Source organism: Diaporthe citri (assembly GCF_014595645.1).
Source record: "Diaporthe citri strain NFHF-8-4 chromosome Unknown scaffold_1, whole genome shotgun sequence".
Lineage (NCBI taxonomy): Eukaryota > Fungi > Ascomycota > Sordariomycetes > Diaporthales > Diaporthaceae > Diaporthe > Diaporthe citri.
Window position 1 is genome coordinate 2,110,777 of NW_025064846.1, and position 22,299 is coordinate 2,133,075.

The following is a 22,299-nucleotide window of genomic DNA, read 5'->3' on the forward strand; positions in this document are numbered from 1 at the left end:
TTAGGTGTTGAGTGTGTGGGTGTTGGGTGCATGGGTGTTAGGTCGTGGGTGGTGCACTGGCTGCAGCTGTGGCGCCAGTGATGTACCAGTGTACCATTCGTTCTTGTAGGTGTGAATATCCGTTCTCCTACATTCATTCAGGGTATTCTAGGCTTGGACAGGGGTAGCTCCTCTAGGTGAAGCACGGATCAAGATTCGTTCCCACCCTCTGGTTAGGCGTGGTACACGGAATACACGTAGACGGGCTAGACTATGCAATGTACACGACTCGCAAAGCAAGGATTCGAGCTCTCCAGCACCATGACGTGGGTGGTGTTCACAAGCCCTGATTTCCTCCTCAACCACCATCGTCACCTCCCCCTTCAGCCCCTCAGCCCTTCCTACATAACACCAGTCTATCAATTCCTCTCTGAGGACCCTACCAAGCCTCGGCCATATCCACTTTTCACATACTCTGCATGTTCCGCAGCCATACAGCACCTACAAACCAGCAGTATGGCGACCTTGCGGAGCTTGTATAGGTCGGATCATGCAGATCGACCAGAGTTCAACACAAACTTCAAGTCAGTCAAGGGCCTTGGGACTTCACAGCTCTGTATATTCTGACAAACCTCCAGTGTTGACTATGTGATTCACTACCACATCCCGCCCGAGGGTAAGCTTCGAGTACAGGAACCGGTAGCAGCGTTTGGGAGCTACCACTGACACATGAACAGATTCGACCAAAGCAGAAGCTGCCTTTGTGCAACTCATCGAGGCGCTATCCAGCGTAGGGCTCGCCACAGAAGTCCGCCGCGGCGACAACTCATCTCTTCTGGTCTTCGTCAAGGTCGCCTCCGAGGACCTTCTCAAGCAGCATGCGTACCGGTACAGGGTTCAGGACTGGCTGTACGGTGTTCGCACTTCAGCACCCAGCAAGGACCTCACCTCCTACTTCCAGGAGCAGCCAGTTTCCGAGGCTGAGAAGCTGAGGCTTGTCTACCTCTTGATCACGAAGCCGTGGAACGAGGGCGGTGCGGGCGTGACACCCGGGTCCGGCCAGTGGAAATCTGTCAAGTCAATCTTCCCACTCCACAACCACTCATCCAACAGGCAGTGGATCAAGAAGTTGAGCACCAAGTACTTCATTGAGGAGGACGACATCAACCAGATACGCGACAAGTTCGGAGAGCAGATCGCTTTTTACTTTGCCTTCTTGCAGGCCTACTTTTCGTTTCTCATCTTCCCTGCTGCCTTCGGTTTCGGCGCTTGGCTAATTCTAGGCCAGTTCTCGTGGTTCTACGCCGTCGTGAACTGCCTGTGGTCTGTGGTGTTCTTCGAGTACTGGAAAAAGAAGGAAGTCGATCTCGCTGTCCAGTGGGGTGTGCGGGGGGTCTCTCGTATCCAGCATCCTCGCACACAGTTCCAGTTTGAACGGGAGGCCCAAGATCCGGTCACCGGCGAGATCATCAAGGTCTACTCTCCATTCAAGAGGCTCCAGCGCCAGCTGCTACAGCTCCCCTTCGCCATAGTGTGCCTGCTTGTCCTTGGGAGTCTCATCATTTCCTGCTTCTCGATCGAGATCTTCATCTCCGAGGTCTACAACGGCCCCTTCAAGCAATACCTCGTAAGTGTCCGACACAGCCTCGACTTGTGAGCTTTGAACTAACATGCAGCAGGTGTTCTTGCCCACTCTTCTTTTATCAGTGTTCATGCCGGCACTGACCACTATTCTTACGAACCTGGCGGAGAAGTTGACTCACCTAGAGAACTACGAGACACATGATTGTGAGTTCTCAAATTGATCTAGAGGCTATGCGAGACGCTAATAAAACATACAGCGCACCAAGCGGCCTTTGTCCAGAAGATGTTTGTTATCAACTTCATCGTCTCTTATCTACCCATCATCCTGACGGCATTTGTCTACGTCCCCTTCGGCAAGATTCTCGTGCCTTACCTCGATGTCTGGCACGTTACTGCTCAACATTTTACGAGCGATGGCAAAGTGGAGATCCAACCCTTTGAGATCAACCCAGATAGGCTCAAGAAACAGATCATTTATTTCACCGTGACAGCGCAGGTTGTCAACCTGCTCCTGGAGAGCGTGGTGCCTTTGATCAAGCGCAAGGTCTTCAAAGCGGTCAAGGAAGTGCAGACCGCCAAGAATGGCACTCCCCGACCTGAGGACCCTGAGGAAGAAGCAGCATTCCTCCAGCGCATTCGAAATGAGGCAGAGCTGGACAAGTATGACGTGACAGTGGATTATCGCGAGATGGTGGTTCAGTTTGGTATGTGACGCGCCAGCTTCTACGTTTTCGAGCATCCGGTGACTGATCAAATCCAGGTTATTTGTCATTATTTTCTGTGATCTGGCCCCTGACTGCCTGCTCTTTCCTCGTCAACAACTGGATTGAAGCTCGATCTGATGCAATGAAGATCGCTATTGGCAGCCAGAGACCGGTTCCCTGGAGATCTGATTCCATCGGTCCTTGGTTGACCTCGCTGGGATTCCTGTCGTGGCTCGGAAGCTTGACGAGCGCCGCGATTGTCTACTTGTTCAACAAAGACCCATATGGCCCTGATGGTGTTCCATCCAACGTCACAGGCTGGGCTTTACTTCTCAGCATCCTGTTCGCTGAACATCTCTACCTCGTCGTCCAGTTTGTCGTCCGCTACGTGGTTGGCAGCTTGGACAGCCCTGGATTGCAGAAAGAGCGTGCTGAACGGTTTGCAATGCGCAAGCTGCATCTCCAGGAGACGCTGGGTGAAGACTTTGCGGAGAACGCAGCTGCAGCGAATTTGAGCGCCGGCGAGAAGATCACTCGCGAGGCTCTCGAGGAAGAGGCTCGCAAGGCATCCATCTCCGGCTCGGGAACGCCCGAACAGCTTTTCTGGCAGCGACAGCGCGGTGCCGCTGAAACTATCCAGATCGGGCGAGGGCTGATCTCCGAGGCCGCGGCTGCAAACAAGACAAAGGCACAATGAACAATAAGAAGTCAACAGTGGATGGTTTCGGCCAGTCACGCTCGCATGAGTAAACTGCTTGCGCAAGGAGGAGTCGTAACGGTTTTGCTTCATTTTACTCTTTCACTCTGCCCGGCGTTTGTGGTTGGGGGGTGGAGTCATTCGGCCTCCTTTGGGAGAAACGTTCAATCTGCTGCAGTCGGGCGTCGAACCATTCGGATAAAGGCATGACCACAACAACGCATCAAGCCTTGGTCAGAAGGCACATCGCGAGGCTCACATACTAGCTAGCTATGTGCCAAGCGACATGTTCAATGGGCGTTTCCGGGATAGCTCCCGAATCGAGTTCGTCAATCAGGGTGTGAAGATTAGTGCCTAATAGAGATATCGAGCATCAGGCCGGTCTCGACAGTGCAATGTGCCTTGCGTAGGCTGAGCACTCGTGGGGTCGAATTAGACCCAGCTCCGCCTGTTGCCTAGACCGGGGCTGAATAGACATGCGGTACTACCTAGTACACAACAACCACATGTGACTTTGGTGATAGAGCGCTGCACTGCGAGATGATGATGAAGTATTTGGTCAAGGCCCATGGTTTTGGAATCTGCCACGGGCAGCCTCTCTGCCTCTCCCGCGTCTGGTGCTTCATCCTATTTGCGCATTTCATGTGGACATGCCGCGAGTTGCACCATCATGTTTCATTCTGCGGGAAACACCCGACTGCGCCTACGAACTCGCTGGTGACACAGCCTTATCAATAGCACACCACAGCAAGCCACTTCGGGTCAGCTTGACTGCGCGTCCAGTCTCGCCCGGGACCCGTCATAACGTGCATAGGGCCACTTTGGTATCGAAAGCAGAACGTACTTGCTACACCTTAAAGCTTGCTTCTCGAGGACTTCAACATGAATAAAACTGTCGACGATCTGGTTCTAGCTCCTTTCAGAGATATTGTGGCTCATGGGGAAGCCGCTATCAACAACGCGGAGGACAGTGGAGATGGTGAAATGCTCAGAGCTGCCCAAATCCTCGTGAAAGAGGGAGAGCGAGCTCTCAAAAAGATAGAGCCAGTATGCCGGAAAGGTCACGACGAGTATGGTCTGGATTTTGTGGATGCATTGATGGACAATGGTATAAGTCGCCTGTCCCCGTCCAAATTCCATACAAAATTAACTATCCAACAGGGCCTATATCTGAGCTCACAGAGGAGCTCAGTGATTTTCTTTATGATTTTGAGGATTATGTGGAAGCCGACAGCTTCGATGCTCGCAGGTTCTCAGAGCTGTACACACTGTCTCGGAAGGCCGCACCGCGAATTCTCCATGTCATCACTCGCATGAAGCTCGAATCACCACAATTTCAGGACAGTACAACGTCTCCGGTGATTGAAACCATATCACCGTACGCGGAATCGCCGTTGCCGTACCCTGAGGGCCCCGAAGCAGATGGACAAATACACGATGCATTACGCCATGTGGCCAAGCTGGACAGGACACTTGAAGAAACGCCGGCAGGGGCATTTGCGGTGCTGCCCTACCCTGAAGAGGAGTACGCACCGTCACCTCCCATTTGTGGTCCATGGCCACGCACATTTCACACGTCTAGGGAAGGACTAGGCCGGACGGCCCAACGCCCAGGAACCACAGCATCCTCTCCTGGGTCCGCTCTTGGCTCCGATGTTTATCCTGGAGGCAATCTATCTCCGTCCTCTGGACAGAATAGTCTATCATTCCCTGCTGTGCCACCTCGGAGTCCTGCCCGACTCTCGAATGCTCAATACAGCAATGGCCGCTTGGGGCCCCGACCCGAATTCGCTGCAGCATCTGTCAGATACCGGAGCACAGAAAGTATTCCGGCAGCACCATCTAGTCTCAGCACCAGAGCCTCCACTGGGAGTTCCACAGTAGTCTCCAGCCAGGGTTCTGTCTCGGACCACCGTCGTGAGAGACAGTCCTATGTTGACATGGTGAGCCCCGTTTCAACAGTGGACAGGGACTCGGTGTCTTCTGACAGACATGGGCAATCGCTACAGGTACCGCCTCTCTTCGCGCGCTCGAATGCCGAGTCCTCGGGATTGCCAGTCAATAGTAGCCCGAGCGTGCTGGCGAATACTAGGCAAGATGTGCCTGACGGGTTGATTCCGGTGGACGGCGAAACCACCGCACATGCCCCTCCCCTTCGACCGCCGCCGCCTATACCAGAAGATTGCAGCGTGACTCTGAACAGTTCGTTCTACCAATTTAAGGGGTTTTGTCAAGGTTCCATGGATATAATACAAGGTGGCCCTGGGGTCAGGAGAATAAAGAAGCAGGTGAGCCCTGTACCTACTCGTGACGCTTCTCAACCCCCTGCTCACAGTGTCCCAGGGCCTTTCCGGGGGGTTCAAAGAAGTCGCCAAGTGCAAATCGTGTCCGTTCGAACTTGAATGGGCGGCTGTGGAGAAAGATCTGAACAAGGAGCGTTAGTCGAACCCCAAGACTCACCCGGAGGGATGAAGGCAAAGACAGTGTGACATCTAACGTCGGACGGGCACAGCGAGCGAGAACTTCAAATCAGCTGGGATCGGCTTCCGCCTCCGGTTTCTCTCCAAGAGCCACATGCCAGCTAAGCACGTTGGTGATCAGGTCTATGGATGCCTCTTCTGCATTCAGCTTGGGCGTACAACCCAACCTAACGACGCGACGGTCTTCTTCAGCCAGAAGCAGATTTTCCACCACCTTGCGCGGCACCCACGGCCGTTGCCTCACGTCCCAGGCCTCACGGTCGTCGAGGACGCCGACATAGGGCCTTATGCAGACAACTACGATCTGCATTTCTTGATTATGCCACTTAAGTCACATCTTGCAACCATTATGCGTGACCTGGCCGTCCTGCCAACGGCCACTGCCATGCAGACTTACAGGCCCACACCAACAAGCAGTATCAAGAGACCAACAGACGGACAAGAAGTTGTGAATTTCGCCTCCGGTGCAAAGATACTTGGTGTAATATTTCCTGACCGGTACCAAGGGGAGTGGTGTCTCGGATGGTACTATATCCCTCCCAGTCCCGTGGGGTTTTGGTATCTTCAACTGACAACATAGGTAGGTCAGATCACCAATACGCGGCATTTCCAGCGGATACTGTCAAACTCGACGAGCCAAAGAAGAATGATACACGATTGCAGGGATCGAGCAGCATGCGTGCAATAGCAAGGTGGAAGTTTTCGGCCCGGGGAAAGTCGAGCGAGTGGCTCTCATTTAGCAAGGGAGAGATCATCACAAATATTGGCTGTGAGTTGAATGTCTAAACCTGCTGGACGCTTACGCTGGATGTGAGGCTGGGTTTGTCAATCCAAGAGCAAGGCTGACGAAAACCATTGAGTATACAGATTCTCACCAGGAGCACTGGTGCTGGAGCGGAACGAACTCGAAAGGGAGGACGGGAATATTCCCACGGTCTCATGTTGAGCCCGGCTCACTAGTGGAGTTCACACCGGAATCAGACCGGTCGAGTTTCGTTAGCCGTGAGAAGAAGGCTGGGCTGCTTTCGCGGATATCCACGCGGCACCGGAGCAGTGCCTCCGGAGGTTTTGGCCTCTCGCCGCGAGGGTCTATCTATTGATGAGGGAATCTGCTGCAAGGCCTTGGGCGACCCCTTCCTTGGACTCAAGGGGCTGACGATGATATGCCCTTATGCATCCTTCGAATCTCACTTTGCAGTTTCCCAGGAATGCGTGGAAGTGTCCGTCGCCCGCGGCTCCCAAGATCAAGTCCTCGGTGTGCAGGTCCCCCTTCGTCCTTTAGATGAGAAGTCGCGATCTGTCTCTTCTGGGAGCCCCTCGAGGAGAGACAAACTCGCTCTTTCCATTAGCTGACCCGTTATGTTGGAAGGTCTTTCTACACGCGGCTGTGGTCATCGTGCCTTCCTTGGGACAATCTATACCTGGACCCCTTCTTCTCGGTTTCTCTCCGTTCGAGGACGATTCCACATTTCCCCCGATCATGCTCTGAAGCATCATTCGAACCTTTGGTCACAGAAGCCTTTGCTCCCCTTGCAGAGACAATTTCACTGTACACTTTATCGGACGCATCATATCAACGGCACAACGACCCAAGTATGGCTTCCTCCATCCTCCTTGTCGGCCTGTGCTCCCTCGCCGTCGCCAATCCGGTCGTCAGCATCACGGACCATGTCACTGCCAATGTCACGACCGATGTTACGATCAACAACAGTGGATCCGCCCACATTCCACTGAGTACCAGCTATGTTGGCTGCTACCGAGAGGCGACCGGAACTCGTGCTCTCAGCCGTGCCACCCTCACCCACCCGCGCTTGACTATAGGCGTGTGCCAGGACTTCTGCAAGGGCTACCGATACTGTATGCCTGATATTCGACGACTGCTCCTCTCCTTGCGGGTTGCCCCCATTGCTGACACACCTGCCTTGCAGACGGCCTTGAGTACGGAAACGAGTGTTACTGTGGATATCGCCTCCACGATTCAGCGTACCAGGTCCCTGACAGCAGCTGTGCTGTTCCCTGCATTGGCGATCTCACTGAGACATGCGGTGGAGGCAATCTGCTCAGCCTTTACAAGTCGAACTTCACACTGCAGGTGCCCAAGGTCAATTACACTCCTCAGGGCTGCTATTCCGAACCCCAGAATTCGAGGGCTCTCCACAGAGTCCTCAGTACAGACAAGGTACGTCTCGCATCCTGTGCTTCCTCCTCTTCGGGCACCACCATGACTGAGGCGTCAACCAGATGACGAGCAACAAGTGTCTCGTCCTGTGCAGCTACAACACTTACATGTATGCTGGTCTGCAATACGGCACCGAATGCTGGTGTGGAGACAAGCTCGACCCTCTCGCGAAGCCAACAGACGCAGCGAAGTGCGCAACCCCCTGTAGCGGAAACTCGTCGGAAACCTGTGGGGGTAGCCTCACCTTGCAGTTGTATGTGAAGGACTATGGCATGGCCGAGTTAGATTGATGAGACAGGATGAATGTGTGCACATGTGGTTCCAAGAAAATGGATACACACAGGTATCGGATGTCCTCTTACCAGTCTTTGTCAGTATAGTATGATTCACCACTAGACCTAGGTACTCCACCGTACAGATCAACATCGCTCAACTTTCATACCACAATGCGGTCTCTGCTCTGATGTCTGGCTGTGCAACCTTGTTGTGGGCTATCTTTTACCCCGGCCTTGGCGTTGTAGATCAGTGTGCTCCGTACATGTAAAACGCCGTGCTGCGACAGTATCTGTACAGAATCCTCGAGTGTGGAGAAGATTTCCCCGCGCTTCTTTCACCCGAGGGCGAGCAGGGGTCCGGTCTGGACGGTCCAACGGCTCGGCATGTATTAATAAGGTCATCCGTGGCCACCCGCCGCCGGGATGGCTGCTAAGAGGAGATGCCATTGACTTTCCGGGACCCCAAATCCAGGCGCCACATCCATTCTGTCGGTCGGTGACGGCATTCATTTTCGAGAGTTCCGGTACTGCGGTTGAGCTAGCCGCGCCTGATCGGAAGCTGATTCAGAGTCTGTGGTTCGGGAATTCGCCATCACATAGCCTATCTAACCCACTCATCTTTCCGATCGGCCTGGTTATAATCCTCCTCGGCTTGCAACTGCGTCGTGCTCACTAAAAGACCGCCGAAGCAAATTCCCCGACAATTGCTCCTGCTCACCTGCAGCATCAGTAGACTTTGAATAGTCCTCAATATGCCTCTGACAGGACAAGAAGTCGCCAAGCACAGCACCCAGGAGGACTGCTGGGTGGTTGTGCACGGCAAGGCATATGATGTGACCGAGTTTCTTCCGGAGCACCCGGGGGGGATGAAGATCATCCTGAAATATGCCGTGAGTCTACTATGATGCTCTCTGTACGTCCCCTTGGACAAGTGGCTGACGCTCAGGTTCTAGGGTAAAGATGCTACAGAGGAGTTTGAGCCCATTCACCCTCCAGATACCCTGGACAAGTATCTGGACAAGTCCAAGCACCTTGGTGATGTAGACATGAACACGGTCGCCAAGGAGGAGAAGGAGGTGACTCCCGAGGAGAAGGAGCGCCTCAAGCTCATCGAGACAAAACCTCTTCTCGACCAGTGCTACAACCTAATGGACTTTGAGGCAGTCGCCAGGAGGATCATGAAGAAGACTGCATGGGGCTACTACTCCAGTGCAGCTGACGACGAGATTGTGAGCACCTCAGGCTTACCTGGCCAGGGATGAGTGACGTATAGAAATACAAGTGCTAACGCAGAAACCTAGACAATGCGCGAGAACCACGCCGCCTTCCACCGGATATGGTTCAGACCCCAGATCCTGGTGGACGTGGAGAAGGTGGACTTCTCGACGACGATGCTGGGAACCAAGGTGGACATGCCCTTCTACGTGACGGCGACGGCGCTGGGGAAGCTGGGCAACCCGGAGGGCGAGGTGCTGCTGACACGGGCTGCGAAGAAGCACAACGTGGTGCAGATGATACCGACGCTGGCGTCGTGCTCGTTCGACGAGATCATGGACGCGGCCGAGGGCGACCAGGTGCAGTGGATGCAGCTGTACGTCAACAAGGACCGGGAGATCACGCGCAAGATCGTGCAGCACGCGGAGAGCCGGGGGTGCCGGGCGCTCTTCATCACGGTGGACGCGCCGCAGCTGGGGCGGCGGGAGAAGGACATGCGCAGCAAGTTCGACGACGCGGGCAGCAGCGTGCAGAGCGGGCAGCAGACGGACAACTCGCAGGGGGCGGCGCGGGCCATCTCGTCCTTCATCGACCCGGCGCTGTCGTGGAAGGACATCCCCTGGTTCAAGAGCATCACCAAGATGCCCATCATCCTCAAGGGGGTGCAGCGGGTCGAGGACGTGCTGCGGGCGGTGGAGGCGGGCGTGCAGGGCGTCGTGCTGTCGAACCACGGCGGGCGGCAGCTGGACTTCTCGCGGTCCGGGGTCGAGGTGCTGGCCGAGACGATGCCGCGGCTGCGCGAGCTGGGCCTCCAGGACCGCATCGAGGTGTTTGTGGACGGCGGCGTGCGGCGGGCGACCGACATCATCAAGGCGCTGTGCCTCGGGGCGAAGGGGGTGGGCATCGGGCGGCCCTTCCTGTACGCCATGTCGGCCTACGGGCTCGAGGGCGTCGACCGCGCCATGCAGCTGCTGCGCGACGAGATGGAGATGAACATGCGCCTCATCGGCTGCACCAGCGTCGACCAGCTCAACCCCTCGCTCGTCGACACGCGGAGCCTGTTCAACCACGGCAACGGCGTCCCCGCGGATAACCTTGCCTGGTCGACGTACGACCCGCTGGCGAACCCGCCGCAGAGGCCGAAGCTGTAGATGTGGTTTTTCTTCTTCTCTTCTCTTTCTGTTTTTGTGCGTGCGTGTTGTGTGTGTAGTGTGTATGTCAGACAGTTTACAAAGGGCAGAGTAGACAGACAGAGATGGATTCTTTCTTGGTTTCTAGTGTTGGTGGTGGTGGCGGCGGTGGTCGTGGGGCCTACGCGCTAGAGGCTGTCAGGTTGGCGGTGCAGTAAGCCTCAGAATATCACAAGATCAACACCCCCCCCGGGGGGGGGGGCATCTCTGTTCCTGCCATCATTGACTCACATACAACTCGCCCTGATATTCTTGTGACACAACTGGCATGGGGAACTTCTGTGATGGAGAAATTCTCCTGAGATCCAGCTGGGAAAGAAGAATGTAGCGACGGAGCAGTCATGGACAAAGACAAGTACAAAGAAAGGACGCGAATGAAACTCGGCTTGCTTGTTCTGTAAAGTACCGTGCCGAGCGGCTCAAGACAAATGAAATCCACGGACACACACATGGATACACATGCACAAGTAAGCAGGTTCGGTTCCGCGGCTGATGCGAGAATCGATGCGAGATGCAGAGGGTAGGTACATTAGCCCCCAGCTCGCAACCGTCGGCCCTAGGCGCTTGGTTTAACGGGCACACCTTTTTGGCTGTGGGACAACTTCCAGTCTGCAGCCAGTGTGATGGAAATCCGTGTATCTTGTGTAATGACCTCTTCCTTGTGCTCTGCAATGTGTTGTAGTAGGATAAATCCCACCGTACTGCATGCAGCTGCGATGATGCGCTACCTTACCGCATAATCCTCCTCTCCCCGTCCCCGTCGACAAAAGTGCATGCGCCAAGTGCCGTGGAAAGGCTTGGGACCCCTGCGGGCGGTATCCTTATCCCACATGCGGCTTCCCTGGGCCACCCAAGGCAGCCCATGCGATTGCCTGCTGCAGACACACAGACTCGCAGACAAGACGGAACGGACTGACTGACATGTTTGCTAGCAGGGGCAGTTGGTCAGCTGGTACAACTTGCGGCGCCTTCACTTGCCCTCCTCCTCTCTGTTGCTGTTGGTCTATCTCATCTCCCGTCACCCTCCTTTTGGATTTTTTTTCTTTTCCTTCTTTCCTCCTTGTCCTCTGCCTCCTGTCCTCGGTTTTCTCTTTCCTTCTACCTCCAGTTCCCGCTCCATTCCCAGTGTAACGCATCTGCCCTGTCGTCATCCAGGTCCCACCGGCGCAGATCACCACGGCTTCACATACGAACATGACGCGCTCCTAAGAACCCAATTCCCGAGCATGCCAAGCTGCCACCGGCGCTTCCGTTCATTCCATCACCGATTCGATAGAGATAAGCAGTAGCAATAGCAACACCAGCAGCTGGGTGCAAATCCCTCCAGGGTATCAGGGCATCAGACGCCGGGGATCATCTCGCGCGGTCGCGAGGCTCCAAGCAACACACGCCAGGGCCCAACCAGTCCGATACGAAACCCCGCGCGCATACACACAAAGACGCCACCATGTCGTCGGCCCTCGAGGCCAAGATAGTCGTGCTGGGCTCGCAGGGCGTCGGCAAGACCTCGTTGGTCATGCGGTACTGCAAGGGCGCATTCCAGCCCTCCCAGCTGACCTCCACCGTCGGCGCAAGCTTCATGACCAAGCGCGTCGTCGACAGCGATACCGATACCGTTGTGCGACTACAGATCTGGGACACAGGCAAGTCAAGGTCTCGAGTCAAGTCCGCGTCGCGACTGTCTCACCCCTACGGCTTTTAGCTCCGCCGTGCCCCCGACCCAAATGCTGACCATCTCGTCTTTGGGCCACTTACAGCCGGCCAGGAAAGGTTCCGTTCCATCTCGCGCCTCTACTACCGGGGCGCTAACGCCTGCATCCTGTGCTACTCCATCACCGACGCCCAGAGCTTTGCCGACATGGGCGCCTGGCTGACCGAGCTCCGCCGCAACCTGCCCCACGACATCGTCCTCCACGTCGTCGGCACCAAGTCCGACGTGGTCGCCCGCGAGCCCTCCAAGCGCGAGGTCCCCTTCGAACGTTGCATTGTAAGCAGCTCCCAGAGTCTACATGCCCGCTGTCTGAGAGCGGTCATCCTGCCTGTCCCTGGGCTGCCTGGCCTCCTCGCACAAATCACCGGGAGGTCGCAGTCGTAGGTTGCGGGACAGGTTATGGGAAGATAGCTTTCCGCTGCACCATTCTTCGCAAGGGCTCTCTCCCCTGCTGTTCTAACAGCTGACTCTGGATGATATAGGCTTACGTCGCCGAGAATCTCGCCCCGGGCCTTAGCTCCACGCCTCCGCCGACCGCTACCCCCGGACACCTCAGCGCGCCCGGCGCCGGGAGTCTCAGCGGCAGCGGCGGCTTCTTTTCCAGCAGCGACTGCACGTCCGCCGAGCCCCGTAGTCCCACCTCGAAGCGGTCGTCCGGGTTCTGGGGCCAAGAAGTAGGCTGGGACGCCTGCCACGAGATCAGCGCCGAGTCGGGCGAGGGCGTCGAGGAGGTGTTCAGGGTCGTCACACGGAAGCTCGTCGAGCAGAACCGCAAGATGTCGGCGGCCCTGCTGGCCGCTACTGCGACTCCCGGCCTCACGCCCGGCCAGGAGGGCGCCGGCAGCAGCTATGAAGGCGCCGGCGGTCCCGGGGGCTACTTCGACGGGGCAAACCCCAGGGGCAGCTTCAGGGTTGGCAGGGACAGGCGGTCGTGGTTGTTCTCGCCCAACTTTTCCCCTGCCGTGACCATCGAGCGGGGGGCGGGCGCGCAGCAACAGGACGGGGAGCACCACCCAGACGCTGAGCAGCGCAGGGGAAAGAAGTGTTGCTGAAGACACAATTACGAGAATAACTTCTGGCGCCTATCACTGTCGGGGCCATCTGGGACGGAACAGTGTCCGTCAGGGGTTTCGACCCACAGGCAATGATCAAGTGCCTTAAGAGACACGGTCGAGGAGCAGCAAGGGGGAGAACGAACATACGCGACGAAGACGGGACCTCGACGGTCTCACGCCACGATACCCGGCGAACGAATTTTCTTCTTTTTCATCTGCATGCACGCGTTTACTATCATCTGCTGCTTTCGTCGGGCGGTCAGGAGCAATGGTCAGGTCGGGCTGGGTAAGGTTGACAAGCATTGCATGCTGGTCTGGTACGGGCACGTCCGCCTAAGCATTCTGCATTTCTGCATCGGGTTCTGCATTTCTGCATCGGGTTCTGCATCTTCCTGCATAGGGCTCCTTTTTCTTTTTTTCAAGGACCTCATTCGGCCCTGGGCGTTCAGGATACCTTCTATATACGGTAGCGCCCACGCATTTCAGTCAGTCAGTCAGTGTTAGATCATCACGGATCCAAGCAAGTTATCTTGTAACATCAAGACCCGAGGAGGCAAACGGGCTTGTATCGTTGATTATCTGCTGTCCCGACCTGGGATCAGTCGTATCTGTTATGATTATGTGACTCCGCGTCCATCCAGCCAGGAGCGAACAGCCAAGCAGCTTTCTCCTGATGCAACACGTCCCATGATGCAGCAAGTCTAACTCCCGCGCAGATGAGGTATCATGAGTTTCTCCCCCGAGGCAAACACAAAACCCTTGTGACGCCCATCAAATTTCTCCCCGTGTCCATTGGGGAGACCAAAAACGCCTTATAATTCCCGCCCTCGAGGCCAGCCGAGAATCCTTTTTTTTTTTTTTTTTTTTTTTTTTTTTTGGAGGCCAGCAAAATTACAATACCAACACATTCAACCAACAACCAACCACTTGTCCCTCGCACCTGCGCCACACCTACCAACCGACACTCAGAAGAACTCTATGTCATCATCGTCATCCGCCTGCGACACGGCGCTCTTGCGGGGTCTTCCGCGCTTCCGCGGCTGCGAGGAAGAGCGCGGCCGCTTCTTCCGGCCGCTGCCGGGGGTCGAGTTGGACTTGCGCTTCCGGCCCCGGCCCGTGTCCATGCCGTCATCGTCCTCGCCACCGCTCGGCGTTGCCGGGTCATCGCCATCCTCACCCTCGTCCGCGACCTTGAACTCCCTGTCGACGTTGAGCAGGTCCACGAAGGAACGGCACTGCTGCATCATGCGCTCATGCGAGGAGAGCGAGCCCATGATCGAGGCTATGTCCTCCCAAACCTTGTCGCCCGTGACCGTCTGCACTTTGACCGGCTTGGTGGTGTCCTTCTCCTTGTTGCCGGCCTTGGACTTGCTGTTGTGCCTGCTCGTCCCGAGGTTGTACTGCCGGCGGAGGTACGACCGTGCTTCCCACATGGACTGCAGTATCATGGACCCAGCCGCCAGTTGCCGAAGGCGCTTAACATCAACTGCAGGTGGTGGTGGAGTAAACACCGGCTCATTCTGGCCATCGGGAGCAGCCTGAGAGTTGGTCACCGCGTCCATCGTAACCTGAAAAATCTCCGCCTCGATCGCCTGAGCGACGCTTGCTCCAGTGCTGGTGACGAGCTTCTCCATGGTGGTCACTGTACCAAGCAGCTCGCTGACGGTGGCGTAGTCAAAGAATGCCAGGTTCTCGATAATAAACTGGGAAAGCTGGACGTGTCCTGGCATGTACCCCCGAGCATCTAATTTCGCAGGCTCGAAGTCAACCTGCCCACAAAGTTTATCCAGGAATTTCGTGCGGTTCTTGGCCTTGCTGGATTTGAGGACCTCCATCATCAGATGAAGCTTGGAGGTGAACGGCTCGGTCGTGGCACCGCGAGGGTCACGAGCAATGTCACGCTGATAAGCGAACGCAGACTGCACTGCCTTGGCATATTCTCGCTCGAGGACGGTTTCGTATTTGTCGTGTAAAGCGCGGTGCTCATGGAAAGCAAGCTCTGAAATCTTGGTGACTGAAGAGGTCTCCAATGTGATCAGGGTGACGCCGGTCTCCTTTGGGTGTACCAGACCTTGGCGGTTGATGCTCGCCAGCACTTCAACAGCCAGAAATGCATGCTCATCCTGAGTAGCGAGCGATATTCGTGTGATGTCCGAAAGGAAACGCTGTGTCGTGGCGCTGGAGACATCGTCATAAGTGGTTCCTCCCATAACTTTGAGATTCAACTTCTCTCCCTTGTCGTCTTTCGCAGTGCCTTCCGAAGCTGCTAGTTCAGAGCGCTGCTCCTCCGTAAAGAGGAACTCCTTCATAGACCCCAGAATCATCGATTCCAGGACGGAGGCTTGCTCGTCGAAAACTTGCTGAAATGTTGTATACACGTTCGCGGAGACGTAATTTCTTGGCCACGATTGACATATGAGCCCGACGGCATCAAGTGCGGATTTCCTCACGTCGAGAGGCTGTGATGGGCTGGCAAAAGGTATCACCACGTCTACCATGAGCTTCGACACTGTGTTGCCTTTGAAAGCTGGGAATGCAGCCTTGAACGAGGCCAGTTTGTTCTCGAGATCGCAATGCTTTCCCACCATTCCCACGATGAGCGAATAGCGATCGAACGTCCGCATAGTCTTGTCGTCGAGGGGCCTGCCCTGTGTCGCTGCCCGGATCTTTTGTATCCCCTGTAACGCCGAGAGCGCCAATCGCGACAGCTTCTCTATGCTTCCAAGCAAGCCGCTGATGATCCACAGGCATCCAACCACATCGTCGAGGAGTGCTCGGGTCACCTTGGGTACGGCTTGCATTAACGGGTTCAATATGTCAGTGAGGAACGACTCATGAACGTTGGATAACTGCGGTAGGACGCGACGGTAGATTACTACCACAGCTCGAGAAATGGCCAAGTCTTCGTTGGTAGCAATGCTCGCGACTGTGGATTGCAGTATCTTGATTTGCTCGAAGGTGAAGAGCTTTGCGTCTGCCTTGGCGAAGATCATCAGAAGCTGCAATGCTTCTCTTTCCGAGTCCGAGTGATGGAAGAGCTCGAATATGCTGCCGACGAGGATCTGCCCGACCTTGAAGTTGGTTTCTTTGGATCCCAGTATCGATTGAAAGACTTTGTCCAGGACCGGGGTCACATTCCCTTGCTTCACTGTCTGCATCATGAGGGAGACGTGGTCCGTGAGAGAGGTCTTATATGCTGCGGAACCCTCCGCAGACGAGTAAGGAGCGATCCAGATTTCCTCGATCATCTGTCGCGCAACGTCTCGGACGCCTTCGTCGGGATCCTGCACACGATGGAGTAGGCCATTCGCAATGTTGCTCCGGATGTTCTTGTCCAAATTGCGAAGATAAATATCCCTGGCGAGCTTCATCGCACGCTTTCGAACTCCGACGCCGGTGTCTATGAAACGGTCGACAACAGTCGGTATCAGCTTCTCCTCCAGAGCTGGCCTCATGTCGATGCATTTTCCGATTAGACCAAGTGCTGAGTCCCGCACCTGAGGTGAGGAGTCACTTGAGCACTGAAGAATAAGTTGGATGAAAGTCGAGTCTCCATCGAGTATAGTGGGATCCGTCTCCAAAACATCATTCACACTCTTCAGGCTCTTGCTGCGGACTGTGGCCTGATCGGTCGTCATAAAGCGAAGCAGAATATTGAGGATGTGCCTGTATGACTCGCAGAATTGAGAACGAATAAGGATGATCTGGTATGAGAGCTTAGCAAGAATGGGAGAGACTTGCGCGAAGCTGTATTCGGTAGACAGCCAACGGCGGTCCTCGCTCATCATTCTCAGACGGTAAGCAAGCCTTCCAAACTCCGGCAGCCGCTCGTCGTCATCCGCATTACTCAAGTTTTCATAGGTTGCATCCACCTTGCTCGCCCAGTCTGTGATCAGAAAGGATACCGCGCTGGACAGATGCGGGTCTTCGGAGCATCGCTGGTCAAGATACTCAAGGCTTGCACGGTAAGGTCCAGACCATGACAGCAGCTGTTCTGGGCGTGACCGTAGTTCCAGAGCCGAGGCAGCAAGTTCTGAGAGGTAAACACCTAGCTCGGTAGCCTCCACAGCATCCAGCGAATTCGCAGTCCGCCGAACGAGCGACCTCAGCTTTGAGATCGCAGCTCCCATAGAACCGAGAACTTCCAAGGCCATGTTCTTCGCTGGAGCTGCCGTTCTTTCGCCGTCCACAAGATTCATCATCCTGCCCATTAGTATCCGAAGGAGAAGCTCAGAAGCAGGCCAATCTGCCGAGTCCAAGCAGATAACGAGGTCCTCGACGAAATTCTCAAGGATTCTGCGGAAGGGGGACTCGCCGGTCTTCGTGGATGTTTGCGCCCGGAGGACCATATAATTGATAACATTGGACGCACTGGTCCTCGTAGTCTCTGCCAGCGGCGCCGAAATTCCATGGAGCTCGACAGCAGATCGCCCATGCTGAGAAGCGGCTTGGTCTTCGCTTTGGATGGACATATTTCGCAACGCGGGGGGGACTGAAGCATCGACGCCGTCCTGTTCGTGATTGTCATCCAGTGACTGGAGCAATTTGCTCTGAGCAGTCTTCACATCAGTGGCTTTGCCGGCGCTGGTTTGAATCAAACGTAGAATGAGGGCCGATACTGGCTGAATGCTTCTGCCATCGCTGAGCTTAAACTGACGGGCTTTCTGTTTCGTCTGAGGAACCTTCTCTATTTGAGAGAGGACGTCATCAATGATGCCGTTTCGACTCTGAGGGTTCTTCAGAAAGATCTGTGATAGCATGTCCATCGCCACCAGGCGAATGCCATCAAACTTCTGGACTCCAACGATTGAGTCGCGGTCTGTGTAGGCGTTCTCGACAAATATGAGGGTGGATGAGATGGTCTCCAGAGCCGTGGCAACAGATTCGGATAAATCTATGCTAGCGACCAGGATAGTAAAAACAGAATACAGCCTGGTGAAGCTAGTGAACAAGTTCTGGGCGATCTTCTTGTGCGGGAGCAGTTTCTCGAAGAGGTCTTTGCTACTGTCCTTGCCCCCGCCCTTACTTCCTTGCTTTTCTTCTTTCGTGATGCCGTAACGACGGGCCTTCTCTGTCAGCGGTACGATGATGTTACCTGTGACTTCCCGGAAGAGGTTCAAGCAATCCCGTATAAGGTCCTCTGAGTAAAGCTGTTTGTCTTCTCTGCCAGCAGACATTATCCTCAGTGCTGTCCGGGCGGCCCTGAGCGCAGCGTCGACGTCCTGAAGCTGTTGAGCCCAAATCTGTACTTCTGACTCGCCACAGGTTTCGTCGACCTTGAGGTCCAAGTCTTGGGTTTGTTTCAGCGCACCATCGCAGAGACGTTGCACACGCAGGATCTCTTCCACGGGGACGTGTACGAAAGACCCTAGGGATATGGCATTCTGTAGAAGAGGCTGTACTTTTTGATGGGCCGCTGTAGTCATGCTGGGCTCCTGATGGGAATTCAAGCAGACAAGTGGGTTTGACTCTGACTGAGTGGCCGTGACGCTATCTTCCGCCTCGAAGATCTCCGCGAAACAACGGCGGAGCTGATGATAGGCCGACTCAGCCCTCTGTTTCTGGTCACGACCTGCCCCGTAGACATCTTGACCGTCCTGGTACTCCTCTTGCCTCTGCTTCCGTTTCGACAGGTTTGAAGGCTCATCAGGTTCGTCCTGGACCACGAGGTACTCCTGCTTATTAAACGAGGGAGCAGGAGGCAGCTCAATCGAGAAGGTCCCACCCTTCTGCGAGCTAGTGAACGGCTGAGACGCCGCCTGAGGCGGTAATTGAGCGATTTCGTCCACATCACCTGGGATTGACGGCTGTGGAGAGGGGGGCGGCGGTGTCTTGACCCTGGGGCTGCTCGCTGGCGCGGCGGCTGGCACGGTGGCTGCCGTTGCGGCTTCGTACTGTTTCTTAGTCGGTATAAAGACGGCGAATCGAGGTTCTTTGTGCCCAGGAACCTGGCTGCTCGAGGCAGGTTTGCTTTCTCGCTTTTGTGGTCTGGCAGAGCCGGAGGTCGTGGAAGGGTGCTGACCGTTGACGCGTGGTGCTTCCGTTGTTGGGTATGTGTAGGAAACCGATGTCTTTTCAAAGACCATCCTCGAGAAAGGAGACAAGTTCATGGAAAGACTGTTCGTGGGGCCGTTAGGTGTAGCGACTTTGGGGCAGGTTATGAAGTTGCTAGAGCCCTTAATTAGCACATTGCGCCTCAACGTATACCAAGGCGATGCTTACAATTGTGCTATCCTGCTCGGATTCAATAGATTCTGCACATGCTCTAGGCTCTGTTCCAGGCGCCTCGACGTAGTTGACGGGTTGGCAGCGTCTCTGTTCAGATTATCGAAATCATGTCGAGGGACGAGATCGGCGAGACGGGACGAAGATGGGCCAGCACCAAGGTTCGGAGTCGGTATGATATCTGTAGGTTGATTAGGGGACCAGACATTTGATTGAAGGAATCCTCGGCCAGCCACGTACCCGACTCGAAAGGAATGACAGAGGTAAATGGAGAGAACGGAAGAGCCTCCTGCAGTGTGAACGGGCGCGAGAACCTGGGCTGGTGACCAGACGGTTGCGCAGGAGATTCGACTCCGTTTTGCGCACCGTTGGTACTCAGCGACCTTGGATGCGCCATATTGAAAGTCATCCAAGCCTCACGTCAATAGCCATGTATGAAGAGCCCTCGAAAGCCGCAGCCAGGCAGGGGACAGTTTCCAATTCGGACCGGAACAGCCTGGCCGTTGTCCAGGGAAATCGCCGCTCTCGCATTCGTGTTGAGCTGTACTGATCCGGAGACGATTCCGCAGGAACGGAGTGGGCGGTTCGATGGCGGACAGTCGAATCGTTCCGCGAGCGTGACCTGGAGGAAGTGGGCGAAGGAGGTTAGAGAGCGTACCCTTGAACGTTTGCGGGTAGGTATGATGGCAGACCAGGGTCCACAGCTGCCTGCCACAGCACAAGGTGGGTGGGTACCTGGGTACCTTACTACCGGGACTCGCTTATCGATTAGCCCCATAGTTGGTGAAGCTTCGGCCATGACCTTGCAGGCCAAAAAAAAAAAAATGCGACTGGTGACAAGAGGTCCTCTCTGCGGTCTCATCCACTTGGCTCTGAAAACACGACATATCTCAGCTCCGTTTCTGGTTTGGAATATTTCACAGTTTTGAACAACTCCAGGCATTCAAGATGTCTGCAATCGGGTCCCTTGTCTTTTGCACTGATTGCGGAAACCTTTTGCCAGCTTCCAAGGGCAGCTCAAAGAATATTCTGCAGTGCGAATGCTGTGGTGCTGAAAACCGAGGTGAGTGAGCTGGATTCAGAGACGGGTGATGAAGCGGAGCGCACTTTGGCTGATCTGGCTTTTTCAAGACACTGCTTCAAATACTATTGTGACACATTCTAAGCCTTCTGATTTTCCCTCATTCCTGCGCCAGAAATTGTCTACCACCCAGACAATAAAGCGTCATGAGGTGAATACGGAGGCAACGACGACTCAGACGTGTCCCAAGTGTGCAAGGACTGAGGTCAGGTTCTCGGCTGTTCAGCTTCGCAGTGCGGACGAAGGATCAACTATCTTCTATACGTGCGACTGTGGCTACAAGTAAGTCAAACAATTCGGAACGCTGCATGGGCGGCCACTTGCTAACAATCACCAGGTGGAGCGAGAACAACTGAGCTCCCAATGCTGAAGTCGATATCAAATTTATGTACAGTCTAAGATGGTGAATCGCCATTTAGATACGGTTCTAGTGAGTCTACTTCGCACACATCGGAAACCAGATCACAGCTCTTACTGACGCAGATTTTGAAGAAGCGCCGAATTAATGCCACCGGCGAACCTGTCGTCTCGGCCTCATGGATTTCATCAAGGATTTATTCCTGTTGTCCAAACCTGAGAGCCACGAGGCATCCTCGCTCGTTGACGGAGGGGATGGGTATGGCTAAGCCGTTGCGCTTTCTGGTATGAGCGCATATTCTGCCTGCTCTCCCTTCTCATACTCGGCCATGTCCAAGGCTACCATGACACTCTCCCGGACCACGCGCTCTGGGTCATTGAGGAAGCCTTTCAAGATGTCTTCGACGCCCTCTTCGTCGCCAAGACTCCCGAGAGCTTCGGCGGCTTCGTGTCTTACCATGCCGGCCTCCTTCTGATTGCCAAGCGCGGATGTTAGGGCAGGAATGGACGCTGGATGGGATAGTTGGCCGAACACGAAGGCGATCTCGTGGCGGAAGAGGTCGGAAGGGTCGTCGAATCCTCTTGCAAGAGCGTGTACGGCAGGGACTGCAGTTGGGAGGTCCGGGGGTGAAGCGAGATCTCGCAGAGCAAACATTGCCCGGTAGCGCATGAACAGAGGGATCTTGGTGTCCATCAACTCATTGCCGAGTTCTTCGACAGTCTTCGTGGATTCCGGCATCGGCGGTGCAGGGTCGATGGAGGCGAAATCACTGCAACAATGTTAAGTAAGGCACATTGCTTGCCCAAGTATAGAATATAGGCATTACCTCTGACGCAACTTCTCCTGCTTCCTCTCTTCTGAGTTCTCCCACTCGATACGGTCCAGGGCGATCTCACAAGTCTCCACGACTGCCACGTTCTCGCCTTTCCGGTCCCTGTACTTGCAGAGTATATCCACGTTGCTGGAGTGGCCAATCGCACCGAGAGCCTCGGCGGCCTCATGTCGGACCATGGGGTCTTCGTCGAGATCGGCTAGGCATTTTCGCAGGGGTGGGACAGCGTAGAGGTTGCGGGTCTGGCCGAGGCAGTAAGCCAGTTCGTGTTTGAGCAGGGCGGAAGGCGAGGCGAAAGCCTTTGCGATCGCATCCATGGCAGCCTCGGCGCTGGCATCTTGTGACTGGGTGGCCAGGTGCTTCAGTGAGAAGAGGGCGCGAAACCGCACGGGCAGTGGGGTGTCCTCGGAGCACAGCGACTCTCGCAGGGCGCTGATTGTGGGATCAACAGAATCTGCCGTGGGTGCCATGTTGACCGAGCAAGAGCCGAGTGCTATCAGACTGAGAAGAGAAAATGAATCGAGAAGACAAGAAAAAAAGTCGTTCTGTCTTGTTTAGTGGTGGTGGACTTGATTGTGACGCGATCGGCGCAGCTTCTTTTTAGAGGGGTACCACGCGACAGGGATAATTCCTTACTTAGATGGTGGGGTTGACATCAGCTAGACACTTTAATCGAGGCCAGACCCTTGGCCCACGGTAGGCTGCCGGACCAGGCGAAAATTTGTTCTCACGCA

At 55.2% G+C, this 22,299-nt stretch overlaps 7 protein-coding genes across 7 annotated transcripts; 5 read left to right on the forward strand and 2 right to left on the reverse strand.

Annotated features, from left to right (window-relative positions):
* Window positions 1-495: 495 nt before the first annotated feature.
* On the forward strand, window positions 496-2,964 carry INS49_000549 (uncharacterized protein; the record flags this gene model as incomplete). Its single annotated transcript, XM_043161386.1, has 6 exons — window positions 496-563; window positions 618-655; window positions 717-1,606; window positions 1,659-1,767; window positions 1,821-2,267; window positions 2,324-2,964. 6 exons carry the CDS (start codon window positions 496-498, stop codon window positions 2,962-2,964), a joined length of 2,193 nt encoding a protein of 730 aa, XP_043029892.1.
* An 882-nt stretch (window positions 2,965-3,846) lies between these two features.
* INS49_000550 (uncharacterized protein) lies at window positions 3,847-6,544 on the forward strand (the record flags this gene model as incomplete). Its single annotated transcript, XM_043161387.1, has 8 exons — window positions 3,847-4,072; window positions 4,126-4,489; window positions 4,823-4,907; window positions 4,974-5,252; window positions 5,308-5,401; window positions 5,477-5,969; window positions 6,029-6,213; window positions 6,312-6,544. The coding sequence occupies 8 exons, from the start codon at window positions 3,847-3,849 to the stop codon at window positions 6,542-6,544; spliced, it is 1,959 nt and encodes a 652-aa protein (XP_043029893.1).
* Window positions 6,545-7,039: 495 nt separating this feature from the next.
* INS49_000551 (uncharacterized protein) lies at window positions 7,040-10,264 on the forward strand (the record flags this gene model as incomplete). The annotated part of the gene is made up of 8 exons (XM_043161388.1): window positions 7,040-7,301; window positions 7,373-7,623; window positions 7,686-7,732; window positions 8,197-8,295; window positions 8,371-8,390; window positions 8,670-8,788; window positions 8,852-9,127; window positions 9,200-10,264. 8 exons carry the CDS (start codon window positions 7,040-7,042, stop codon window positions 10,262-10,264), a joined length of 2,139 nt encoding a protein of 712 aa, XP_043029894.1.
* A 1,486-nt stretch (window positions 10,265-11,750) lies between these two features.
* INS49_000552 (uncharacterized protein) lies at window positions 11,751-13,066 on the forward strand (the record flags this gene model as incomplete). Its single annotated transcript, XM_043161389.1, has 3 exons — window positions 11,751-11,921; window positions 12,006-12,290; window positions 12,497-13,066. The coding sequence occupies 3 exons, from the start codon at window positions 11,751-11,753 to the stop codon at window positions 13,064-13,066; spliced, it is 1,026 nt and encodes a 341-aa protein (XP_043029895.1).
* Window positions 13,067-14,034: 968 nt separating this feature from the next.
* INS49_000553 (uncharacterized protein) lies at window positions 14,035-19,691 on the reverse strand (the record flags this gene model as incomplete). Its single annotated transcript, XM_043161390.1, has 3 exons — window positions 14,035-19,237; window positions 19,292-19,475; window positions 19,535-19,691. The coding sequence occupies 3 exons, from the start codon at window positions 19,689-19,691 to the stop codon at window positions 14,035-14,037; spliced, it is 5,544 nt and encodes a 1,847-aa protein (XP_043029896.1).
* Window positions 19,692-20,242: 551 nt separating this feature from the next.
* On the forward strand, window positions 20,243-20,731 carry INS49_000554 (uncharacterized protein; the record flags this gene model as incomplete). The annotated part of the gene is made up of 3 exons (XM_043161391.1): window positions 20,243-20,357; window positions 20,426-20,657; window positions 20,713-20,731. 3 exons carry the CDS (start codon window positions 20,243-20,245, stop codon window positions 20,729-20,731), a joined length of 366 nt encoding a protein of 121 aa, XP_043029897.1.
* A 266-nt stretch (window positions 20,732-20,997) lies between these two features.
* Window positions 20,998-22,035, reverse strand: INS49_000555 (uncharacterized protein; the record flags this gene model as incomplete). The annotated part of the gene is made up of 2 exons (XM_043161392.1): window positions 20,998-21,502; window positions 21,560-22,035. The coding sequence occupies 2 exons, from the start codon at window positions 22,033-22,035 to the stop codon at window positions 20,998-21,000; spliced, it is 981 nt and encodes a 326-aa protein (XP_043029898.1).
* Between the last annotated feature and the right edge of the window lie 264 nt (window positions 22,036-22,299).